This window comes from Misgurnus anguillicaudatus, chromosome 21 (genome assembly GCF_027580225.2).
Source record: "Misgurnus anguillicaudatus chromosome 21, ASM2758022v2, whole genome shotgun sequence".
In the NCBI taxonomy this organism is placed as follows: Eukaryota; Metazoa; Chordata; class Actinopteri; order Cypriniformes; family Cobitidae; genus Misgurnus; species Misgurnus anguillicaudatus.
The window spans coordinates 23,257,181-23,282,330 of record NC_073357.2 but is presented as its reverse complement, the minus strand read 5'-3'; the positions used below and the strand labels follow the sequence as shown (position 1 = coordinate 23,282,330).

The following is a 25,150-nucleotide window of genomic DNA, read 5'->3' as shown; positions in this document are numbered from 1 at the left end:
TAACTACTTAGTAGCTAACATTTAATATGGAAAACAGCTGTAAGAAATTGCCACGTTAACCACTATCGTATCACGCTGCTTGCAGCTTTGTTTTGCACACTACTTACTCTTGCATTGAAGTTCCACCATCGCTTGAAACCATTCCTCCTGGTCCGTTTCATTCTCCGCAGCCACAACAAAACTCTCCGCGCGTGTGTACAGCACAATCATGTGTTTATTCTTGGAGTCGGCTCGTTTGTTGATGTTGAAGCACGTCTCCAGCGCCAGAGCCTTTTTGGGCACGGGCGCTTTACCTCTGAATTTCTTCTCGCTCTCGTAGTATTCGAGACGGGCCGGGCCGCGCTCAGACGCCGTCCGCAACACGAAGTACCGCCGGTGCATGGATTTCTGCTTGCGGAGATAGCCGCTCTTACGGACGTCTTCGGTGCTGCTCTGCGGTTCGGTCTGGTTCTCCATGCCTCGTTCGTTCGGATCTCTTTCGCTAAAAGTTTTTCAGCACTTGAAGTAGCGAACGTCCACCAGTGTTACCTCCGTCGTCTTCTGTGGCTTTACAAAATGCATGTGTGGAAGGTCGCGAGGGGTTTCTTTCAAAAAAAGAATGTCATTGAATTCTGCTTCGTTTCTTGGCAGTGGACGAACTGAATGGGTGAGCGGACAAGTCTTCGGCCGCGCGCACATGCGGTGCGGTCGGTGTGCGAGAAATAACTCGACTACTACGATTTAAAAGAAGCTTTAGGAGTTCAGTAATCTTATTACTGTAACATACAGTAGACGGCTCCCTGTCACCCCTCCTCTCAAGCGCAGCACACACTGCTACTGTGAAGCTGTCACTCATCATCTGTACTTTATGAGTGTGTGTGTGTGTGTGCGTGTGTGTGTGTGTGTGCGTGTGTGTGTATGTGTGCGTGTGCGTGTGTGTGTTTGAGGGCGGATAGTGTATAGCTGTGTAGAGCACGAGGCTGCCGACCAGAGTCAGATTTCTTTTCGCCTCGGAACCGTCCTGGCTCATATACGGCCAAATAAAAATAAAAAAATGGTTTATTGTTATTTGATTGCAGACAAATGAGGAATAAAAATAGCGGTGGCCAAAATCCCGTACACTGCTGTTTTATAATAATGTGGTGAATTTTGTCTGGGGGAAAATTTGTGCTTGTCAAGGGAGGTTTGAATCTCAGAATCAAAGTAAACAAAATGATTACCCGTTACTTTAGGGGTTAAGGAATTTTCATTGCGTGATTGAAAAGGCTTGATAATTGCGACATCTGCTGGACTAATAGATACACTGCATGTATTTGCCAACGTTGATGGGTTATATTTAAAGGGATAGTTCACCCAAAAATGAAAATTCTGCCATCATCACCTTTAAGTTGTTCTAAACTCGTATGAAGATATTTTGAAAAATGTTTGTAACTAACCAGACCTGGGGCACCATTGACATCCTGTTCACTCTAAAAAAATAGATGTTTTTTTATCCAATTAAAACATGTGTCATTTAAGCACATTATATCATTTTGTGTTAAAATCAATAAAAGTGACAACACAAGTAACAAAATGTGTTTTTCCAATAACACAGAAGAGATGTGTCTAGTTTAAGACAACACATTAATGTGTTAACCCCAAAAATAACACTGATGTTGTCTTGCTTTTGACACATCCGTTTTTGGCATGTTGGTTAAAAATATTGGACATTTTATGCTGGTCACCATTTACTTTTAATATTTTGTTGGTCTGGCAAGTAATAAAAAATTATTAATAAATAATATTTTTCAGAAGTTACACAATGTATACATGTATAATAATTATCAGTCAAGATTTAGAAAAATCCTGACTACAGTATTTTTACAGTCACACTGCAGGGTTTATCATGACAAATGAGCAATTGCGACTATATTGTAAAAAAATTACACTAGGTCACAAGAGAGATGAAATTAATATATTTCATTTTAATTTTTTGTTGAAAGCCCTAATGTTCATAGAGTGCAAATACATTCATAATGTGGTATAGATCTTCACAGAAAAATATAAATGATGCTTTTTTAAAAAAGATATTGCATGAAAATTCAAAAGCAGCAAATTTAAATTGATTTGCATCACACAGACAATAAGAAACACATTGAGGCAACACTTAGCTTTATGCATATGGATACAGTTCAATACAAAGACATTCTATATGAATCTTTTGCAAATAAACAATCTCTACAATATACAGGAAACATGACAGTATTTTTGGTCCATACACTTTCCCTCCATACTGAAACTGCAGTACATTCGGCAAATTCCTGCTCTTGTAAAGCGCATGCAGTCCGACAATGCAAAGTAACACAATTACATTATAAACATAAAAAAATAAATAGAAACAAACCCAACATACAAACACAGACAGAAAGTAAGGGGAAGCCTGCATAATTTATGCCATTGTATTAACATGCCTCTGGAACAAACATGAGCAAAACTGCATTACTGAGAGCTTAAATTTGCTACGGTTTCTGTTGTCCCGCCTAGCCAGACCTTCAGTTCTGTGGGCGTGACGACGTCTGAGGCTGAAACTACTGTTTCTGTAATGTGCCAACCTCAGTTTTTGAAGGACACTCTATAGGGAGATGTTGGCTAATGAAATTTACATTGTGGCTGTAACACAAACTCAAAGCAGCAGCGTGTGTGTGTGTGTGTGTGTGTGTGTGTGTGTGTGTGTGTGTGTGTGTGTGTGTGTACGTTAATGGTTCTCATCATAAGCACCTTTTCACCTGAGTTTCTCCTGCTATCAGAACAATTCTGATATTGGCAAAACCCACACACACAAACGCAAACCCACAAAAACAAACAAACACACATACTTACACAGCTTGATTTATAGCATCTGGTACAGAAAGGTGCACACACGTGCGCGCACGCACACACACACACACACACAAACACACACACACACACACACAACAAAGTTTGAAAAAATAGTTACATGTATACTTTAAGCTAACAAACAAACAAACAAACACCCACACCTTTTAACATACATCAACACACACAGACACACACACACACATACTCATGGCAGAAATTAGACAGAAGTGTTGGGTTTTGTTATTCTCTGGTGGAGCGCGCTCTTTCCCTCTCTCTCTTTCTAACTGGTTCAAGATCAGATGAAGGGGTTGAGTGATGCTCCTCTGCTAGGGTAAACATTTCCCTAAGAGAAAGTATGGAAAGAACTCTATGAAGTTAACACAAACACTCACAGTAACACACACACACACACACACACACACACACACACACACACACACACACATTATTCTTATAAATTCATTGGAATATAGTGAACAAATGGCTTATTAATCCATATTACACGACTTGTTGGAATGCTTGATGCTGATTGGCCAGTTACAACATTTGCAGGTTTGTTATGTATGGAATAATGTATAGGCAGATAATGTATTGTTTTCACAGAAATAAGCTCGACAGTGTGTGATAAGGACCCGATACGAAGGGGAGGGTCTTGTATCACACTAAAGGGGCTTATTTCACGAAAACAACTTGCTGCTTGTACATTATCCCGCTTATTACACGGCTATTTAGCTCATAAGTAAGGTAAAGAAAAGTAAATATTGATTTGAAATATTTAATTTGCTCATTTTTTACAAATGCAGCCCTTCTGTGAGGAAACTCTGTTTACTTTTGGTTTTAAGATAAGAGAAGACGATCAAATGTCAAGAACGCACTATTTGGTTTGATCATTTGTAAATATAATGCCGTATATATCATTATAAGACATATTTAATTTTGTGTAATATTAAACTGTACCTGTCTAAATGATTTACAGCATCTGGAATACAGTGTGTTATTTTAAGCGGTTGTTATCTGAAAAGAACGAACCTTGGAATGTCAAAACTGGCCAATCAGAATCAAGCCTTTTAGAGAGCCTTGTAATAATCCCAGATAATCACCACTCAAAACTAGTAACTAACGGTAACCCGAAATAGGCCCCTTCAGTCTGATACAAGACTCTACGCTTCACATCGGGTCCTGATTACAATGTCGGGGCTTATTTCTGCGACAACAACCGGTTGCCTTTACACTATCCCTTACATAATATATTAAAAAAATTCTTATTTAAAGGCAGGGTGCATGATCTCTGAAAGCCAATGCTGACAAACAAACAAGCCCCTTCCCCAATAGAATCTGGACCTTCTTTTGATAGACCCGCCCCACACATACGCACCCCAGGCAACTGCTGATTTGCTACAAGTGTGTTTTGGTAGTCGGCCCGAAGTGTTTTTCAAAAATCATGCACCCCGCCTTTAATATACAACTCTGAGTTTAAACACTTGGATTGTAAAGATCTTGCTTACTGTAAAAGGGTTGACAGACATTGGTCGTGGGACTTTGGGCTTGGACTCAGGCGCAGGAAAGGAGTTTAAACCTAAATACAAACAATCACAATAAAAGAAAGTAGATATAACCCAATAGTACACATCAAATTTCAAATAGACAAAAGGTTTACCTAAGTTTTTACTTCTGGTCTATACACTACTGTGTTTATCTTAAAGAGCCACACAGATTCAAAATCGAAACTGACCTGTATTGCAGTGTGTCATGTAGCTGTCCCTCAATGTAAACAATGTGCAAAGTAGTTGAACCAAAAAGTGTGCGATTAATAAAGGTATTGGTTCTAAAGTAGGGAGTCGACTCTGAATCGCTGAAACGTAATACGTAATGCATAATACGAACACTTTGCATAATAATCTCCGCCTACAGCCTTGCCCAGGAGAAACAAAAACTATGACCTGCCAGCAGCTAATAAGTGTGTAAACATCAAATCACGCTGTGTTTTCAGTTTGTGTTGTTTTCAATACCAAAGGATGAAGTTATATGAAGAATCTGTGGTTAAAATTACTTTTTCAAGGTAGAGATATACTAAACATTTGGCTGTGAAGAATCAGTGGTTAAAATTACTTTTTCATGGAGGGATTTACCAGACATTTGGCTGTGAAGAATCAGTGGTTAAAATTACTTTTCCATGGAGGGATTTACTAGACTTTTGGCTGTGAAGAATAAGTGGTTAAAATTACTTTTCCATGGAGGGATTTACTAGACTTTTGGCTGTGAAGAATAAGTGGTTAAAATGACTTTTTATGGAGGGATTTACTAGAAGTTTGGCTGTGAAGAATCAGTGGTTAAAATTACTTTTCCATGGAGGGATTTACTAGACTTTTGGCTGTGAAGAATCAGTGGTTAAAATTACTTTTTCATGGAGGGATTTACTAGACTTTTGGCTGTGAAGAATAAGTGGTTAAAATTACTTTTCCATGGAGGGATTTACTAGACGTTTGGCTGTGAAGAATCAGTGGTTAAAATTACTTTTTCATGGAGGGATTTACCAGACATTTGGCTGTGAAGAATCAGTGGTTAAATTACTTTTTCATGGAGGGATTTACTAGACGTTTGGCTGTGAAGAATCAGTGGTTAAATTACTTTTTCATGGAGGGATTTACCAGACATTTGGCTGTGAAGAATCAGTGGTTAAATTACTTTTTCATGGAGGGATTTACCAGATGTTTGGCTGTGAAGAATCAGTGGTTAAAATTACTTTTTCAAGAAGGGTTATACTAAACGTTTGGCTGTGAAGAATCAGTGGTTAAAATTACTTTTCCACGGAGGGATTTACTAGATGTTTGGCTGTGAAGAATCAGTGGTTAAAATTACTTTTTCATGGAGGGATTTACTAGACTTTTGGCTGTGAAGAATCAGTGGTTAAATTACTTTTCCATGGAGGGATTTACCAGACATTTGGCTGTGAAGAATCAGTGGTTAAAATTACTTTTTCATGGAGGGATTTACCAGACATTTGGCTGTGAAGAATCAGTGGTTAAAATAACTTTTTCATGGAGGGATTTACCAGACATTTGGCTGTGAAGAATCAGTGGTTAAAATTACTTTTCCACGGAGGGATTTACTAGATGTTTGGCTGTGAAGAATCAGTGGTTAAAATTACTTTTTCATGGAGGGATTTACTAGACGTTTGGCTGTGAAGAATCAGTGGTTAAAATTACTTTTTCATGGAGGGATTTACTAGACGTTTGGCTGTGAAGAATCAGTGGTTAAAATTACTTTTTCAAGAAGGTATATACTAAACGTTGGGATGTGAAGAATAAGGGGTTAAAATTACTTTTCCATGGAGTGATTTACCAAACGTTTGGCTGTGAAGAATCAGTGGTTAAAATTACTTTTTCACAGAGGGATTTACTAGATGTTTGGCAATGAAAGATGGTTCAGTGCCCACTTTATTTGGAACAACATGCGTCTCCTAACCACAACCTGTAAGTATAATTATAGCTTACATACTTGCTTAAATGAGTGTAAAAATGTTAGTGTCTGTAGTCGTTTTTATTGCTTGGATTAATAATGAATGATGTCTTTCTTTAAACTCTTAATATACTGTCAGAGAGTCACGTTAGCAAGCGGCTAACGCGTGCTCACTTACGGTTTTGCTATGACCCGGTTAGCTTATATAAATGCTTAAATTAGTGTAAAATGTTAGTTTCTTTGGTCGTTTTTATTGCTTGTAATAATGATGAATGCTGTGTATTGATGAGGATAATGTCTTCTCAGTAAATCATGTTAGCACAAGGTAAAAACATGTTGCACTATTATTGGTCTGTGCCACTGATCTGTGGTCTGTGCGGAGATTCTGTCAGTTGACCAATCAGAGCAGAGTAGGCTACTAAAAGGTGGTGTTTAGGCAGACTGAGTCGTTGAACGGCTTCACACAAATCGTTTGGGGATCTCTGAGAAATTGAATAATTTTACATTTATATTTTGAGAAAATTACAGTGTTTTTTTGACCTTGCATGCATTTAAACCTGTTGTCCTGGACTTATAAACAGTGATAGGATGCTTAAAATTGGCATCTTACTGGCTCTTTAAGTGCTAATTCCTGACTGACACTTTTAACTGATTAGTGAACTATTTTACGTCCATTAAGTCGAGTGAAAGATGTAGACCTGCTGTACTCACCATTCGCTTCTTGGTTATTAGACTGTTGCTGTGAAAAAGCACTTTGGGTGGTGGGAGCAGGAAAAGAGACAGACTGGAGAAACACAGCTGAGGAGGAGGCGTCATCTGTCAAGTCACATCAAAAAGTCTGTTAGACTGTACTCTGACTTACGTGTGTGCTTGTCTTTTTTAAAGTCATTAGAATTTCATTGGTTGATGGTGTTATATGTAATGTGTAGACCTTTTTCAACCATTTTCACATTAAGACCCCACTTTGAACAATATTTGAAGCCCCCTCCACTCACTCTTATTTCTATCCAATAAAATGTTCTAGAGCTTGGCATGACTAGACAGATTAATTACAAAAATAACCAAACAATCAGAAATATATAGATTTTTTGTTGTTTTATCTTATGTAAATGCTTCTTTTGTGTTTAGTGCTTATTAATGCATTAATGAATAATTTTAAGTCATCTTAAGCCCCCCTTAGATATCTGTTGAGGTTGTAGCCCCCTGGTTGAGAAATACTGGTGTAGACTGATTTATAAGTGGACAGAGACATATATACAGACATTGTGTTGGCCCTTTTGTAGGAGTAATCATATTAAAGATAAGATTTCACACAGGAGGACCAACATTTTTAATTAAAGTTCCTTTGAAGCCAAGTTAGCCAGATTTATAGCATTATAAAATGTATCCCCAATACATTGTATGGGCTCGTATCCCAGAATTACATTAATGCTGACCCTTGACTGCATAGACATAACACTGAAAAATGTCAATAAGTCACTGTCAACAAAGACTTGGTTTAATAAGAGGTTGAGAAACTGTAAGGTCGTATGTGTGCGTTTTTAAATAGTAAAGATTAGCTCCACACAGTCCATAAAATATCAATTAGTATATTAAAGATAAAACAGTTTTTCTTTCCAAACATCTAAAGACTTTACTGAAACGTGCGTTTACCTGTGGCTGTGCTTTTGAAGGGGTTACTGGGAGACAGAACAGGTTGGGTGGAACTTGCTGTAGAATTGAAAGGGTTTGAAAAATCTGAATCAGAGAAAGAAAAAATATGTGGTTACTGTTCACATGGTACAGAAGGTCTGTCATTAGAACCAGTTGCATGTCGTTTTTATCCTTGTTTTGACCTAATTATTATGAATTTATACATGTTCCCTGCCAAAGACTCTCTGAGGTCAATGACTATCAGAGGACATGCTGTAAAATCTTTTAAATGTTGCAAAGAGAGCCAAGATAAATATACTAAAGTATAAGAAGTAGGAAGTCACTTTTTATTGTACTACCCACAAGATAAATTGTTTCAAAACCGCCAACAGAACTGTTAGACCTAACTGTAATTTCTACAGTTACTTACCACAAAATGCCCAGTAAAATACCATCATTTTCTTTTGCAGTTCATTACTGTAATATGCATTGCATTATGGGTATTAACATTTAATTTACAGTTATTTACTGTATGTTTTGAATTTGCGGTAGACTGCTGTAAAACGTTGCCAGTGAGTTACCGCATATATACAATAAAAAGTCGAACAGTGATATTGTAGTGTCACGGACGTTTAACCCTTAAACAGGCAAGAGTGGAAAACGTTGAGCAAAAAATCATTTCATGACATTTTTTGTTTCATCTGGACTTATGTAAAAGATATTCACTGGAATTTTTTTAATATTTTATATATTCAGGATTTTATGAGTTGTATCTCCCAGGATACATTGCCCTATTAAGGTATAAAAAAAGGATTAAGTCATCAAAATTTATTTTTTATTTGCAGCAAAAATTGTGTGATTCTGACTTCCTCTCTTGCTCTAAAACATGCCATACATATTTTTTCATCCATTTTAAACAGTGTAAGCAACAGGTTTACTAGTAATATTGCATGTAAATAACCAAACTAAATGTAAGTAGGCCTAACTAAGAATGAGCAGTTTTTGAATGTCTTCATTGGCTTCGTTGGTGCTTTTTCTGCTCCACCTGCAAAAAATATATATTATTTAGATAATAATAGTTTGGTAAATTATTTAAGAATTTATTAATTTTGCATACTACCTGAACTACCCCTCAATGTAAACTATATGTGTCTATATGTGTTTCATGCAGAGGCCTCTTATTGGCTGCAATTTAGAGGAATGCATGCCTGGCATTTGGAAAATTACCTAAATTTCTTGGTTCTAATACACCGCTGCACTGTCACAAAAAAAATCATATTTATCACTTTTCTCAAAATCTGAAGAATTCATTGGTATCGGCTCTATAACTCATATTCCCTATCATTCCTTATACCATAAAATTAGCTGTTGTAAAGCCGCAAAAGAAAATATCCAGTTAAAATGCTAAGATGGAGTCACCTTAATATACGAATATCAGTTTAACCTGCAAATTTGATCATTTATTAGATTTTCAACTCAAAATACAAAGATAGGCAATATTGTGGTTAATCCTTTTTTTATACCCTAATCAGGCAATGTATCTCAGGGGATACGTATATTTCAAAATGTGCTAAATAACAATATAAACAACATATAACCAAATTTTCTTCTTTAGCACCTTAAGACAATGTTCACAATTAATATTAGCAGTATTAATATTTTTTTTAAAGAAGAAAAGTAAGATTAATAGTCATTTACTTACCACAAAATCTGACTTTTTTTTTTTAACCAGTCTCACAAAATTATGTACCTATAGTAATGTAATTTTTTGATTCCTTTTCGTGACACTGTCACGAATTTCCGCGTTCTTTCGCGATCGCATCACAAACCTCCGTCCATGTGTCATTGCCACGTACTGGTTACTCAGCTGCCCTTTCCTATTTTCAAACCATTTTCGCTTCGGTTCAGGGTTATTTGGTGTTTGCATTAGAGGATGTCACTTGAAGTATTGGTTTATGCTATTTTTGCTGATTTATTTTTTTATATTTTAGAACATTGTCACCTGGCGTTAGGGTTAGAGTTGGGTTTGGGTAAGGATGTCATTTGTATGTAAATCTAACCCGAAAGCGGTAAGAAATTAGGACAAAACAGTTGAGTAACCAATACGTGAAAATGACACATAAACAGAAATTCGTGATACGATCACGTAAAACACGGAAATTCGTGACAGTATCACAAAAAAAATCAAAAATTACGTGACTATGTAATTTCGTGTGACTGGGCTGTTTTTACAAGATGTAATATAAGTCTCGGGTGTGCCTACAATGTATCTGTGAAGTTTTGGCTCAAAATACCTGACAGATAATTTGTAATAGCATGCACAAAATGCCCTTATTTGGGTGGGAGCAAAAAAGTGCTATTTTTATGTGTGTACCTTTAAATGCAAATAAGATACAGCAACTCACTCCCTTGCCAACAGACACTGAGTGTTTTTGGCCAAAAATAGATCTGATTTCTGTTAATACAGTCTGGGATAATAGTATCGTTAGCCGCATTAGTGCTAGAATGTGTTAACAAACACATTTAGAAAAGCTTTTGGGTAAAATTAACCAGTTAGTTAGTGGCCGTGGGCGGAGCTTTGTTAATGTGACATCACATTAGCAAGAGATTTAAAGCGGCATGTCTAATGAGACTTCTTTGGTTTAATTGGGATTAAAAAATAAGGAGAGGGTGGATTTTTTTTACCAACACAAATTTATGTCCAAACACCTTTTAAAAATGTATATTGCACAATATGGGCCCTTTAACACATGATACATTTTAAACCAGGGGTGGGCATTCACTGTCCTGCAAAGTCTAGCTCCAACCCCAATCAAAAACACCTGAACATCCCAATCAAAGGCTTCAGTGTGACTTGGAAATGACATTCAGGTGTGTTTGATGAAGGCTGGAGCCAAACTTTGCAGGAAAGTGGCCCTCCAGGACCAGGAATGCCCACCTTTGTTTCAAACTAAAAGGCAATAAATACTGAGTTAGGAGTTCTGGTTTGGTTAATCAGCTCAATTACAGTATCTCTGAACTGCTTACTAGAAAACGTTTGCGATCCAGAGGTTGCCTCTGGACCCCCCGGGGAGCTAAAGATGAGAGAGAGAGACAAAAAGCATGACATACAGGTAGTAGACCAAAAAGACGTCAAACAATTTCACAGAAATTGACATTATATTATATCAGTCAACATCATAACAACTATTTTATTCGTACTGATGTGGTACAACCAATCCTACACGTGGTACAACTTTTACCTTGCAGGTGTCGAACTTGTGGACAGTCGGTTACCAAATAGGGTGCTATACTGAGGGGGTCCATCAGAGGGAGTTGTTGAAATGGCTAAAACAAATATAAACACAAAAAACTTGGCTCAAAAGGGCATTTCAAAACCATCTATACTGTACATATACTCCCCCATACCAAGAGAAATGCAACAAAAGTCATTCTTTTTTAGATATTGTTCCATTTATATACATGTAGATATTTTGACTAATAAAAGAAAAAAAACATACATAAACCTATATGTATATTCAGCTTTCTTACTTGTGACAGGTGTGTTGTCTGTGAACACCTTGTCAAGCTGCGATAACGCTGCATACTTATCCTGAGTGGCAGGGGGCGGAGCAGCAGAACTTAGCGTGTTGTGGGCGTGGCTCAGACCCCCAAAATCCAAACTAAGCGATTTAGGGACGGTCCTGAATGGAGCGCCACCTCCGGTTGACAGAGTGCGACCTAAACAAATCATAGATGGCACTGCAGTCTGAAGGCTATAAATGGTCATGACCAACATGCATGCAGAAGCATGCAAGCAGTGCAAGTTTATAAATCTGTTTTATGTACATAATTGCAAAATTATGCACAAAATCTTCACAACTAACTTCAAATTTATTGGAATGAGTCAGACACATTATACTCTATATCCTGCACTTTGTTAAGAAAATGTGAATGGTGCTGCTCAGATACAAAACTTACTGTCACAAAGCTAAATATACTTTCACTTTAAAGCCTTTGCTTTTTCATTATCAAAGTGTAGATTTTCGGTCCTTGACCTGGCAGAGCTGTGATGTAAGGCTTTGAAGTAGCTGGCTAAAGCAGGTTCAAGTCAATATCAATGTGTGACTGCAGCATGGCACTGCTGGCACAGTCAGTGTTTAAAAACAGAGTCTGAATATTCGTTTCTGCTGCATTAAGAAAACTCCCTTCAACTGGCTACACACAGTAATGAGCTATAAGAGCTACTGGCTTATATAATACTGTGGCCACAAACTGCTGACATGCAAATTGTATGTGTTTAGTGGTGCTCAGGTTTATTTTTATCAGCATTATTCCATGAGGGTTGAATTCTGCTTCGTATCAAAGCAAAACGTTTTCTCGCACATACACACAAACATAATATCTGCACACTGTATTTCATGCTAGCTCACTCAACATTACAGATGGTCTGTGACAAAGGTGTAGTTTTTGGGATGCAAAATAAGTGCCTTACCTAAAGTGAAGCTGTTTTTGAAGGTGCTGCTTGCTGTGGAATAAAGTATAAAGGAAGGAATATCAAATTAAGAGGAAAGGTTGTGTCACAATAGGAAACTTTGATAGTTCATTTTTATACACAATAACTGTGGGGTCCAAAATTCTAGGGCAACTAGTGAAAATGTTTTTCTTTGTAATTAATGCTAAAAAAATTATTCTTTATATTAAAGGAGCGATAAATCAAATACTCAATTTTAACTTAATAATTTGTTATATAAGAGGTCAACATACTTAAATGAACATCCTGCAAGTTTCAGAACTAAAAAGGTCTGTGCTACTGAAATATAACCAATTTATATAACCAAGTAGAATTGAAGCACCTCCCCAAACCCAAATACAACGACCACTTTTGTAGCCCCGCCCACAGCTTCGCGTGAAAGCAAACCATGCAGTGTCTCAACAATCAGTAAACATGTCTTTAAAGATTGCCAAATGTAACCAAAATTACTTTTAAATACATTTTTCCTGAGGGACTTTTATTTTGATGCAGTGATCTGTTATGAGTAACCATGGAAACGGAGTCTGCAGTTGTGGAAGAACCATCTGGGAACAACACAGAAGCTGTAAACCTTAATTTGGAGGCTCGGAACATAACATTAGGAATGCGTGGTTAAAGTTTGTTTTTGAAGAAGTTACAGCTTGTGTGGGGAGTGTTTGTTTACTTTGTGTACCGCGGATTCATTCAAAGAAGACAAGTCGATGCTGGATTTGCAGAGAGACTGTGATTAAAAGGACCACTAATATTGGATCTGACAAAATGACACAGCAGTATACACAGTAAGTAAAACATTTTTTAATTTATTTAAGATAACGTTACTGCGTTTCACTACTGCTTTGTAAGAGATGTCCTGTTGTAACATCCGTGTCTAAACACGTATGTTTGACTGTTTTAATTTACTTAAAACATTAAACGATTAATAAAGGTGCAACACTTACCAATACAACTGTAATATAACGGTAGAAATATACAACGTTAGTGATAAAGAAGGACTTACCAGCCACAATTTAGATTCTGATGCCCGCTTACTGTGTTGTATACGGTATTTTAGGCAAGTTGCGTTTGAAAGGTCCAACACTCAACAAAGCTTTTTTATCATATAACTGTGGTATGTAACGTTACGTGTATGTCAGAGCAACCTCACAAGCACAATAGAAATATACAAAGTTATTGATAAGAACTTATCAGCCACGGTTTATATTCTAATGCGTGCTTACTGTGTTGTATACGGTGATTTAGTCACGTCGAGTTTAACGTTTTGTTTATACTTAACGTTTTGTCATTTATGTGTATCATCTTTAGCACCCAGAATATTTTGTGTCTCAAATATATATGTGTTGACGTGTAATGACGGGGAATGAAGCTGTCCAATCATAGCAGTGGGCGTTTACGTCCAGGTATTCAATGCAGTCCGCCCCTTCAAATGAACCATTTCTCTAAAGAGCCACTAATCCATGTTACAAAATAGCCTATTACTTACTGCTGTTTTGATGTTTTTGAATGTAAAAACCACACAAACATCATAAGTAGACCTCAGACAACAGTATAAAACAATAAAATCGACAAATTCACCGCCCCTTTAATAGTAAAGCAATTTTTAAGGATTTTTTACATCAAAACATTTCAATAAATTTCAGAATGTCTTAGTATTTGGTATGTCTCTCTTAAAAAAGACATTATGAGTTGGCAGGGTCTCCACAAGTTTGATGCTAGCTTGGGTTTGATTTCTAGTTGTTGTGGGCCACCAGAATTGGTGCCAACTATGACCCCATTAGCGGAAGTCGTTGGCATCTTGAAAAAGAGATTTTTAATGTGGTCTCACACTATGGATTTGACAAATGTTTTTTATGTGATGGAGAATCACAGAATGCATGTGAGGGAAAGTGCAAAAGTGAAAGTGTATTGTGTACCTGAAGGACGTGGAAGGGCAGGGAAGGAAGAGAGATGACTATGAGGTCCTATTCCTGAAGAAATGCTTCCTGGTCTCTGTCTTTCCACTCCACTTAATAATGTGTCTTCGGGAGTAAGGAAAGTGAGAATTAAAATTAAAGAAGTCCAATGATGCCTTACTGTGCAGTATATCTTTGATAACAATCAGAAGAGGAGGAAGGTGTAGGCGACATCAAAGAAGATAATATGTAAAGAAAGAGGATGCGAGTAGAGAAATTAAGTCAGGATAGAAGAAAAAGACTGATGCGCTTTCCCCACTACATTTAAACAGGCTCTGGTTACTGCCTGACAGCTGATAACTACAGACCTGTCTCACTCCTCCTGTTCAGAGCAAAAACACTAGAATGAGCTTTTTTCTATTAAATATCATCATTTCTTTCCCAGAACAACCTCCTGGGCAACAAGCAGTCAAACTTCAAAAGCAACCACTCTACAGAGAATGTGCTGTTATCATTCTCGGAAGCCCTGCAGTTAGCAAATGCAAAGTCAAATCATCTGTTCTCATTCTGCTGGATCTCTTCAACGCGCTTTTTCATCAGATTCTCGTCTGAACCCTCTTATCACTGGGGATCACTGATTTGAATCTTACCTCTCAGGTAGATTCTTCAGGGTATCATGGAGAGGAGAGCTGTCCAAATCATAACACATGGCCACTGGAGTTCCTCAGGGTTCAGTGCTTGGGCCACTCCTAATCTCCATATACACAACATCCTTGATACCCATCATTGAACTAAATGGTTTTTAATTATGCTAACAACATCACATTTTCTTTCCAGCAAGATGACCCTACTGCAATGGCACAAATCTTAGCCTGCCTGAAAGATATTTCAGCTTGGAAAAACAAAACCTGCTTCTCCAGCAACTCAGCATTGCTTAGACAGAACTTCTTGTTTTTTTAACCTGCCTTACAGTGTTACACAACTTTACCATCCAACTCAACAACCATAACACCAGAAACCAGGGGCCTCATTTAAAAAGTGTGCACAGATTTGATCGTAGAGTGTGCATACGCAAAAATTCACGGCAACATTCATATTTATAAAAAAAGTGCTGGGTCTGAGCAGAAACCCCAGAAACCTTGGTGAAGTTTTGACGACCAGCTATTCTTTGCAAATGCATCGGTAAGACAGCATGGTCATGCAGATTTGCAACATTATTATACAACATCAGAAACAAAAGGCCCTACCTATGTGAACATGCCCACAACTCCTTGTCATTTCTAGTCTGAACTCTTGCAAAGCTTTACTTGACGGACTTCCCAAACCCCAAAAGAAGCCCAAAAGAATGCATGTCACACCTCTCCTTGTCTCTCTACTAAATACTTCTTCCAACTGGTATGGTTTCTAGCAATTTTGTCATTTGTATGACACTCTTTTATTATTGCCTCCTTAAAGGGATAGTTCACCCAAAAATGAAAATTCTGTCATAATTTTCCCATTCACACATTGCTCCAAACCTGTATGAATCTCTTCTCTCTAAAGAACACACAGGAAGATATTTTGGATAAATGATGATGTAAGCACACCAGATTGTAACTATTGACGTCCATATTAGGAAAACAAATATTATGGAAGTATTGTGATAAATGATGAAGAAGATATTTTGATAAATGATGGTAAGCACACAGTTGACGGTACCCATTGAATTTCATCCTATTCGTTTTTTTCTTACTATGGAAGTCAATGGTTTCAATCAGCTGTGTGCTTACCAGTGGCAGCCGGTGACTTCTCTTCCGAGGGGCGCAAATTCAAAATATTTGTTCGGAGTGTCATGTGTGTGGCTCGTCATTTCAAAATATTTGTTGGTTGGCACATGTTATTAACTATGTGGCTCATGTGTCTTGTCAAAATACGTGCCTGCTGCACATGCGTCGAAAGGATTTATGATAAAAAAGAGATAATACTCACAAACGCGAGTGTCTCTTTTATCATAAACCCCTTTGAAACATCTGCAGCAGAAACTTATTTTGACATCACGCATGATGCACATAAGTTCACATGATGCGCCAAACACATATTTAAAAAAAAATGACTAGCAACACACATAATGGGCTAAATACATGTTGTGAAGAGCTCCGCATCGTCCACCCTCGAAAAAGAAGTCACCGGCCGCCAATGGTGCTTACCATCATTTATCAAAATATGAAGAGTTTGGTTCCAAAACGCGATAAACCACCAAAATCAGTATTGTATCAGTTCAGTATTAAAAGTCAAGTCGTCAAGTCTTCATTTTAAGCAAAATCTGATATCCACCGTGTTATTCTGTCATCTTTTCGCCAGTCCTCCTTCTTTGCAGAATGCAATAAATCCGCTTAACCAATCACTGCGCACCATTCCACGCACTGTAAACAATAATGGCGGCACTTTAAATACACACAGAATCCTAGTTTTCCTCATCTACTTTGTACTTTGTTTTCAACAAACAAACAAAAACAAAATAATACTTTTGATGGCATTAATAAACCTGTGGTGGTTTTCTGTGACGGGGAAGAAACGTAAGCCATTAAAATATATCAAATAATTTACGTGAGAGACACTCGGGTGGAAGGAAAAATGTTGGCTGTTGCTTCTTCTCACACAACAGCATTTGTGCTATCATGTTAACACATTGATCCCAGGGGATCTTATGAAACGCTTTCCATTATTTTACTCAAAGTCAATGAAAATCATCAAATCGCTGTCAAAAAAGTTCAGCGACGACATTCCAAAGATGACCGTAGCAATGACAGTGTTCTTAAAGGTGCAGTGTGTAACTTTTATAAGGTGTATAAAGACCTTTTATAATGAACCGTTATGTGTTTATTGCCTTAGAATGAGAAGTTTTTATCTACATACACTGAGGGTCCCCTTACATGAAAGTCGCCATTTTGTGCCGCCATGTTTCTACAGAAGCCCTTAACGGACAAACTTTTTTACTAATTTGTCTCCAACGATGACATGGTTGTCCGGTGGTGGCTATCGTTGCTTCTCTACACATTTCGGTGAACGGTGGACTGAAACGATGGTTGCAATTTGTAACCTCACCACTAGATGCACTAAAATGTACACACTGCACCTTTAATATGACAAAGTAAGTGTTTTGATTAAAGCAACACTAAATACTTATTGCTCTTTGCTCCCCCTACAGGTTAGAAGCGTAATTGTTCATTACCACTGTCGTAAATACTGCAGCATAGCTGGCTCTGATTGGATTGTAGGTCTGCCGTAAAGCAAGTTTTTGTAGTTTTCACTCGAACTACAGGACCACTACCCGACGGTTGGAAACTTCTTTAGTGCGGTTTTGGCCGATAGAGGGCTGCAAAGCGAATGTGAAAGTGCCGTTCACCCTGTTTTGAGTGGATGAACCACTGAAACTTTTTCGGAAACGTTATTTTAAGATATACCACTAGTCAACTAAATGAATACAACATGGCAAAGATGAATGCACATTTATATATTGATTCAATAGATTTATAGCATTTTGGAAGAAAAAAACGTTTTGCACTTATTGCCTTTTGCGGAAAAAATAATATATTTTTATAATAAATCTTTGAAAATTAAATTATAGATTTGAATATTTAATGTTATTATAACCTAAAGAGGCTATGTGAAAGTTTGTAACAGAAAATAGTGGTTTTCACTTTCTTGGTTTAGAAAACACATTTTTGCCGAAATTAGTCATAATGGATTTATTGCGTTTTGGAACCAAACTCTTCATATCTTCTTTTGTGTTTATCAGAAAAAAAGAGATTCATACAGATTTAGAGCAACATGAGGATGAGAAAATCTTATGTCAGAATTTTCATTTTTGGTTGAACTATCTCTTTAAGGGGAATTGCTTAAAGGAATAGTCTACTCATTTTCAATGTTGAGATGTGTTGTTACCTTGACTGGGAGTTGTTGATGCATCCCTCTGTCGTCTGTGTGCGTGCATGTGGGCGCTGGAGCGCGCTGCGACGCTTCTATGGCATTTGGCTAGGCCCCATTCATTCAATTGTGCCATTTAGAGAAAGTTAGAAGTGACCAAACACATCAACGTTTTTCCTATTTAAGACGAGTAGTTATACGAGCAAGCTTGGTGGTACAAAATAAAACGTAGCGGATTTAAAAGAGGAACTATATTTTATGGCGTAATAGCACTTTTGGGAGTACTTCGATTTGCCTGAAAAGTCCGCTCCCCTTCTCACTCTCATAATGGGAGAGGGAGGGTGTTACTGCGCTGAGTCGAAGTACTCCCAAAAGTGCTATTACGCCATAAAATGAATGGGGCTAAGCTAAATGCTATTGAAGCGTTCCAGCGCTTACGTGCACGCACACAGATGATAGAGGGATGTATCAAAAATTCTTAGTTAAGGTAATAACATATTTTAATACTGAAAATGAGTAGACTATTCCTTTAATTTTTTTCCTCATTTGTCAAGGTTCCTTTGGATAAATGTCTGCTATACCTTAATGTAAATAAAGACAGTGTAAAAATAGTACTGTACCTTTAATGGGATGGTCTCTAAAGCTTTGAGAGCGAGTTGGTCTGGCAGTGAACACTTCAGTATGGCTATCAGCTGGAGATACAACAGGACCTCTGTCCCATACTGACAACTGGGACTGGGACTGTGGGAATATACACACAAATTTATGAAAAATTCAGTTTTTCAGTCAGCCCTTACTAACATTCTTTTACTGTTCCAGTCAAACCACTCTGAATATGCAAGAGAAGTGAATCACATCTGTGCTCAAAAAAAATGTGAAGTTACAGCTTTTATGTACAGTTACACCTCTCAAAATCTCTCCATTGTATTTTAAATGAAAACTTATGTATATGTCAAACTACATATTTGTCAAAAGTTGCCAGAAATATAATTTTTCCTGCTTCTCCCTAATTTTTTTCTCACCAGTGTTCGAGTGGGCCTGACTGTGGGGATATGAGGATGTCCAGGTGGAGGCTGACTTTGAGCGGGCCCATGTGGAGCTGGAACAGCCTGAACCCCCGGACCCCACGGAGTCTCTGCATCTCTGCGAATCTTGCTTTTAGAGAAATGCCTGGATAAACAGAAGCTTTTTTTATATGAATATGACAATGTGAATCATGTTGGAAATATCAAGGTGCTGTACTCACCATTTCTTTCTCTCATATTTTTCCTGTAGAAACTCTTTTAGCTTCAGTGCGTCACGTGCGTCAAAACAGCCATCAGTTTTTGGGTCAAACATGCAGAGCCAGGTTCTCCTTCCAACCTGAAATCCCCACCAAAAACACAGTTTCAGTTCTTTTAAAGCCTGGAACACACTTAAATACAGTAAATAGCATTTTTTATATTTGTACAGTCATTACTCTTATTTAATAGTTAAGCAGCATATTGAACCAGCGAATTACAGTGTGGTCTAATACTGTACATGTGTATATAGAAGACTGTGACCCAGATGCTGAATGACAATTTTAGCATCTAATAACCTCAGGTGACATTTTGCAGGCTCACTTACACATCATGATATCATTTAATATGGATTACCAGTAACTTATCCATGTAGTTAGTTTTATTGATCATGTCATTGCTAGCACATATTAGTTGCTGTGTCTGTCTGTTTCATCTCATGCTTAGCATACTTCACTGATAAAGGAGCAGAGAAATGAGTCAGAGGACATTTTTTACAAGTGTCTGAGGCCGGTTACACAAGCAACTGCGCCCACTTTCATAGCATTCAGAGGAACTGAGTGAGAAGATTGTAGTGTCAATGATGGGTGTGAATGTGGGTGTCTGTGTTTATTGATTGTTTGGGGAGTGAAAGAGTGGTGTCTGTACTTAAACCCAAAGCCTATATTTTGGTAACCAGAAAGGCAGGTTCAGTCATACTCTAGTGTAAAAACTGCAATATATCACAAACTCTGCATAGGTGTTACAATATCTATTGTGCCCAATTTAACCACATATAAACACCATTTTCTTTGATTTACTATTAGTGTTAAATTACATAACACTTTCACAATGCATTAATAAGTTAACCTACTTTTTGCATTTAATATAATGGGTGGGGAGGTACTGTGTCTTTCCACCGATGGGGTAGGTAGTTTTACAGTGGCACTTTGACACACATTCACATAGGAAAAATACCTTAAACCACTTAACCCACCTAAAACCAGCAAACCAGCATAAGGTTTAGCAGTTTAGGTTTTAGCTGACTTTTCAGTTGTACTCGTACCCTATTTAAAAATCATATACCTTCTGCACAGTGGCGTGCTACTGCTTCTGCTTAGTATTTTTAATTTTCAAATTCATGTTTAAAGGTGAAATGTGGGACTTTTAGCGGCATCTAGCGATGAAACTGTGAATTGCAACCAATGACTCAGCTCACCCCTTCTTTTCGAAACGCATAGTGGAGCTATGGTAGCTGCCACAGAACAAACACATCATCACTTTCACAATGCATTAATAAGTTAGCCTACTTTTTGGTACTGTGTCTTTCCACCAATGGGGCAGGTAAACTAAGAATAAGAGTCAACTTTTTGTTCATATTTTGAAATAAGACAGTCTTGATGACGTATGCAGCCTGAAAATGCATCCTCTGGACGTTCCAGCCTTCGGATTGAGAAACGGCCAACGTAGTAACAAAACGCACTTTGTAGAACAGTTTGTCCGTTTAGGGCTACTGTAGAAAAAGGACAGTGATTTCCATGTAAGGTGACCTGCGGTGTATGTAAAAAATACTCATTCTAAGGTAATGAGTAACTTAGCTGTATTTTTTAAGTTATGAAGGTTTAAATCAAAACAAACCAACTGCAGTTGCATTGAAATTAATTGGAATGCTCAACCAAAAAACAAGATTTCTGAATTAAAAAAACGGTGGTTATCTCGTTTTGCAACGAAACTCTTCATATATATATATATATATGAAGAGTTTCGTTGCAAAACGAGATAACCACCGTTTTTTTAATTCAGAAATCTTGTTTTTTGGTTGAGCATTCCAATTAATTTCAATGCAACTGCAGTTGGTTTGTTTTGATTTAAACCTTCATAACTTAAAAAATACAGCTAAGTTACTCATTACCTTAGAATGAGTATTTTTATATATATGTATGTATGTATTTACATGTATATTTATATATATTTTTATATATTTTATATTATAAATAAAAATATACCCAAAAAACTTTTTCTAATTCATACATGTATGTGTGTATTTATATTTACGTAAGACGGTTTCATCGGACGCACGTGCAGTGACGCAATATGCGTCTGGTACGAACTTTACTTCCGGTTTCAGTTATTTAATGGTCTGACTATTTCCTAAACTGAACTCTTGAACAAATACCTCGTCGAAAATAACAAATGTTTTAGTTTCCTAGGTAATCTATGTGTTGTTTATATTGCTTGTTATATAAATAAACTACTTTAAAGTACTTTGTTGCTATTTATTCTTAGCGGAGTGTACCGGAAGTTACGTGTTGACCACGAAAGCCGCTTTTTTATGTTGTTACTGCAGAAACCGTCTATACACACAGTACACACACACACACACACACACACACACACACACACACATCTAATTTTATGCAAACACAAACTTTTGTTTTGCATGTGATTAATCATGATTAATCTTTTGACAGCCCTAATTGTGATGTATATAGCATTTCTGTCAAGAGATCCTTCTAAAAGGATACATTGCACCATTATGAAACGCTAACCCTATCCGGCCAGTCTGCAGCCGTTTTACAACCTGCTTTCTTCTGGTTTTAACACATATATTTTTACATGGTGGTCAATATGTATTATGTAACAATTTTCCCTAAGGGTGATGCCTGTAAATATGGTTCACAATGGATGTTAAATGAGAGTTGTGTCACAATGCTGATTGTATTACTCAGATTGTAATATTAAAATATATGTCCACCACATAATAATATATTTCTGTACTGAAGTAGGTGTTTTTAGTTTAGACATAAAAAATGCTAGTGGCTAGCAAGTGTTTTTTGTCCATAATTCACGCAGCACTTTTGTGCTGACCTGCCACTCACCTCGTTGCCATGGTTTTGCAAAAACTCCACTTCCTGTTGGGAGAAGGTTGTCATGGAAATAGACTTAACTCTGTGAGGTGGGTTTAGCCCTCTCCTGAAAGAAAAACAAACAGCTTGATAACGGGGAGCAATGTTCGCAGTTTTGAAAGGTAAACCTGTTAAATGAATAAATATAAGCGGTTAATGGTGCAAGAGGTCTGGGGGGCGGCATGACTGTGACCATTGTAGAAAATGCAATAACCTTCTTCAACAGAACCGTAAAGTAGGCGGTGCTTGTTTTACTTCAGTGCTAGTGAGAAAAATACCTCATATATATATATAAAACAAAAGCTCAAGTTAAAATCGATTCCTTAATCCAGCGCACCTTTTAACATATTTAAATACGTCTGTTTTACAGTTGCAGGCTTAAATCATTTTGTATCGCTCAGTGGAATCGCACCCTTCCTTTGCTGACATGCAGAAAACATAGGGGCTTGCATTTTGCATTGATGCCAAACCAATCGTGACGAAGTGGTACGTAGCACAAGCGAGACGGGGACACGCCTGAAAATGACAAAGTAGTAATTACCAAGTGTCATGAATGTAAACACACCAAGACGTTGACAGCTCTGCATTATTTCTGTGCCTCGCATGGCGAACTGTTGGGAATTTAATCTAGTGTGTAATGATCACAATTCTGCCTTAAATGTAGATTTTAAGTCATTTAAGTGCAGAGTTGGTGAAAAATAACAACAACTCAGAAACAACCAAACATATGCGTACTGTATAGGGTGCATAATCACACTGTGCATTATTACTTACAGCATTCCAGAGCATGATGTGCATACGAAGCAGCCCACGGTGATATCGATGTAAGTCACCCCAGGTTGACTGCACTCGAAGCAGTGCTTGTTCACTCCCGTCTGGGCGAGCTCCCGGACCTTTCGGGCGCATATCTCTTGGTTGTCCCGGTGTTTTCGGTTCGACATGCTAGTGCCCTAGTGTCGCACACACCCCCTGGACCTGAAGAGACCCGTTCACTGGCCCACCGTTGCACTTTAAACCCCACAGCCGTGTTGTATGCGCCCTCCAGTATGTTTCTCACGCCCGCATTATAAAAGCGATGCGGTGGGTATTTTATGCTTTGGCTTGATATGACATGAAACAAATCTTACATGCGTAGTCTCCAGTGAAATCGTGGTCGCGATAACTGTTACCGCCTTCCCGCCGCACGAGATTTACAACCAGCGTTTTTTTATAAATTCATTGCTGCGGTTATCTGCGGATGCAAAAATCCGATTTTTATTGTCACTGCATCATTCTTCTTCATTCTTCGCGCTCTGTTGATTCTCCTCCGTTCGCATACAGTAGAAAATCATTCACGGCGCACAGTCTGTGCTGTTGCGCACTCTTCTTTCCTCAACGTTACACTGAATCTGAACAAACTGAGAAAAGAAACCAAGACGAAGGATCCAAGTTAGAGTAGTGCCTCTAAAATGCGAATAAACAGGAATGCTATGTTGCTTAACATTTTTTGTTTATGATGGCTATGTGGCCATTGTGTTTTGCAACGTGAGATTTTATCGTGGATACGAGTAGGCTGTATCACGCCCGTCAGTATGACGTTTGAAATAAAAAATGTTGTCCTTCGTGTGTTTATTAACTCTTTGTGTGAAGTGCTTCAATCAACTTGTACTGTCCCTTGTGGAGTGTTGAATAAATCAGCTAAATAAACTACAAAAAGGCATTATTAATATAAGGATCATGCTGATACTTTCTTGTAGTATATATCAGATTAACCTGTCATTTTTCTCTGATAAACTATACTAGTCTTTCAAAACACTTCAAGAGGGTCTGCTGCAGCGCTTGCATTCATGACGTCACTTTGACCATTTTAATGGGGACATATCATGAAAATCTGACGGTTTCCATGTTTAAGTGCTATAATTAGGTCCCTACTGCTTGTATCAACCTAAAAAAAATGTGAAAAAGATCAACCCAGTAACATAGTTTTGGTAAACTATTCTCTGCAAGCATGTAAAAAATAGGTTATTAAAATTTGGCTCCCCCTGTGATCTCAGAAAGGGATAATAACACCCCTTCATCTGCACTATCCAACCATGACAATGCCATTTATGGCACTTTTCCATTGCATAGTACCACACGGTTTAGATTAGTTTGGGTCGGGTCAGCTCACCTCACTTTGGCGTGGTTAGCTTTTCCATCGCTTTTCCACAGCCTACTGCTGTGACATCATACAAGTGAGGGCGTCGTTGTACATTCCAATACATTTATTTCTCAGTCCGCCACAAAATTAAAATTGGCCACCACAAATAGATGTTTGCACATCTCTGTTTCACATGGCAGTTTCTGTTCAAACACCCGTGGCGTCAGTCGACGGCCCTCCGCTGAGCCTCATTGAAGTTGCATTTAAGCATATATAGAGCTGACGTGCTCGTCGCAAATGTTCCGCCACAAACTGCAAGTCTGGAAAAACTGTTATGGTGTCCCTGATTCTCAACATGTGGATGTTTTGTCGCTAAAAGGGAGTTTGGGAACTTATAGCAGAGCACAGATGACAACACGTTTGCTCGAGACAGCGCAAGCTAGCACTAAGGTAAAGCTAATCTTTTAAACTACAGCGATGATGCTGGTAGTGACGATTCTCTCAGACCACTCAGTGATCTACAGTGCTTTTGCGTCACGTTTGGTATCAGCGCGGGTCACTTGAAACCCCAACCGAGGTGGTACTAAAAAAAGTATCGGGTACTATGTACTGCACCCAATGGAAAAGCT

At 37.8% G+C, this 25,150-nt stretch overlaps 3 protein-coding genes across 4 annotated transcripts in view; 1 reads left to right on the top strand and 2 right to left on the bottom strand.

The window, feature by feature from the left end:
• The window catches only part of LOC129438774 (insulin receptor substrate 1-B), a 53,666-nt gene extending 52,820 nt beyond the window's left edge, over positions 1-846 (bottom strand). The window contains exon 1 of the mRNA XM_055197697.2: positions 108-846. Coding sequence (XP_055053672.2) covers positions 108-456 — 349 coding nt within the window. The 5' untranslated portion in view covers positions 457-846. The remainder of the gene's footprint in view (positions 1-107) is intronic.
• A 1,077-nt stretch (positions 847-1,923) lies between these two features.
• On the bottom strand, positions 1,924-23,967 carry agfg2 (ArfGAP with FG repeats 2). Of its 2 annotated transcripts, none has more exons than XM_055197718.2 (14): positions 23,177-23,967; positions 22,376-22,469; positions 19,484-19,599; positions 19,260-19,407; positions 18,858-18,972; positions 14,353-14,457; positions 12,404-12,436; positions 11,461-11,649; positions 11,172-11,256; positions 10,957-11,003; positions 7,951-8,034; positions 7,009-7,113; positions 4,344-4,414; positions 1,924-3,181 (listed from the first exon to the last, which is right to left on the bottom strand). In XM_055197718.2, exons 1-14 carry the CDS (start codon positions 23,341-23,343, stop codon positions 3,134-3,136), a joined length of 1,407 nt encoding a protein of 468 aa, XP_055053693.2. In that variant the 5' UTR covers positions 23,344-23,967; the 3' UTR covers positions 1,924-3,133. The 2 variants fall into 2 exon arrangements, with proteins under 2 accessions (XP_055053693.2, XP_055053687.2); XM_055197712.2 differs by having other exon boundaries at positions 18,858-18,978; positions 23,177-23,965.
• The window catches only part of acap1 (ArfGAP with coiled-coil, ankyrin repeat and PH domains 1), a 36,019-nt gene continuing 33,319 nt past the window's right edge, over positions 22,451-25,150 (top strand). Inside the window, exon 1 of the mRNA XM_073859863.1 lies at positions 22,451-22,524. The gene's annotated coding sequence lies outside the window, so the exon portion shown is untranslated. The remainder of the gene's footprint in view (positions 22,525-25,150) is intronic.

Bases quoted from the DNA above. Each gene is read 5' to 3' on its own strand.
- agfg2 (XM_055197712.2), bottom strand. From the start codon at position 23,343: ATGTCGAACCGAAAACACCGGGACAACCAAGAGATATGCGCCCGAAAG. The intron at 18,979-19,259 runs GTGAGAAAAAAA...ATATTCCCACAG, and splicing joins TCAGGCCCACTCGAACACTG to TCCCAGTCCCAGTTGTCAGT. The intron at 11,650-12,403 runs GTAAGGCACTTA...TGATTTGTTTAG, and splicing joins CAAAAACAGCTTCACTTTAG to GTCGCACTCTGTCAACCGGA.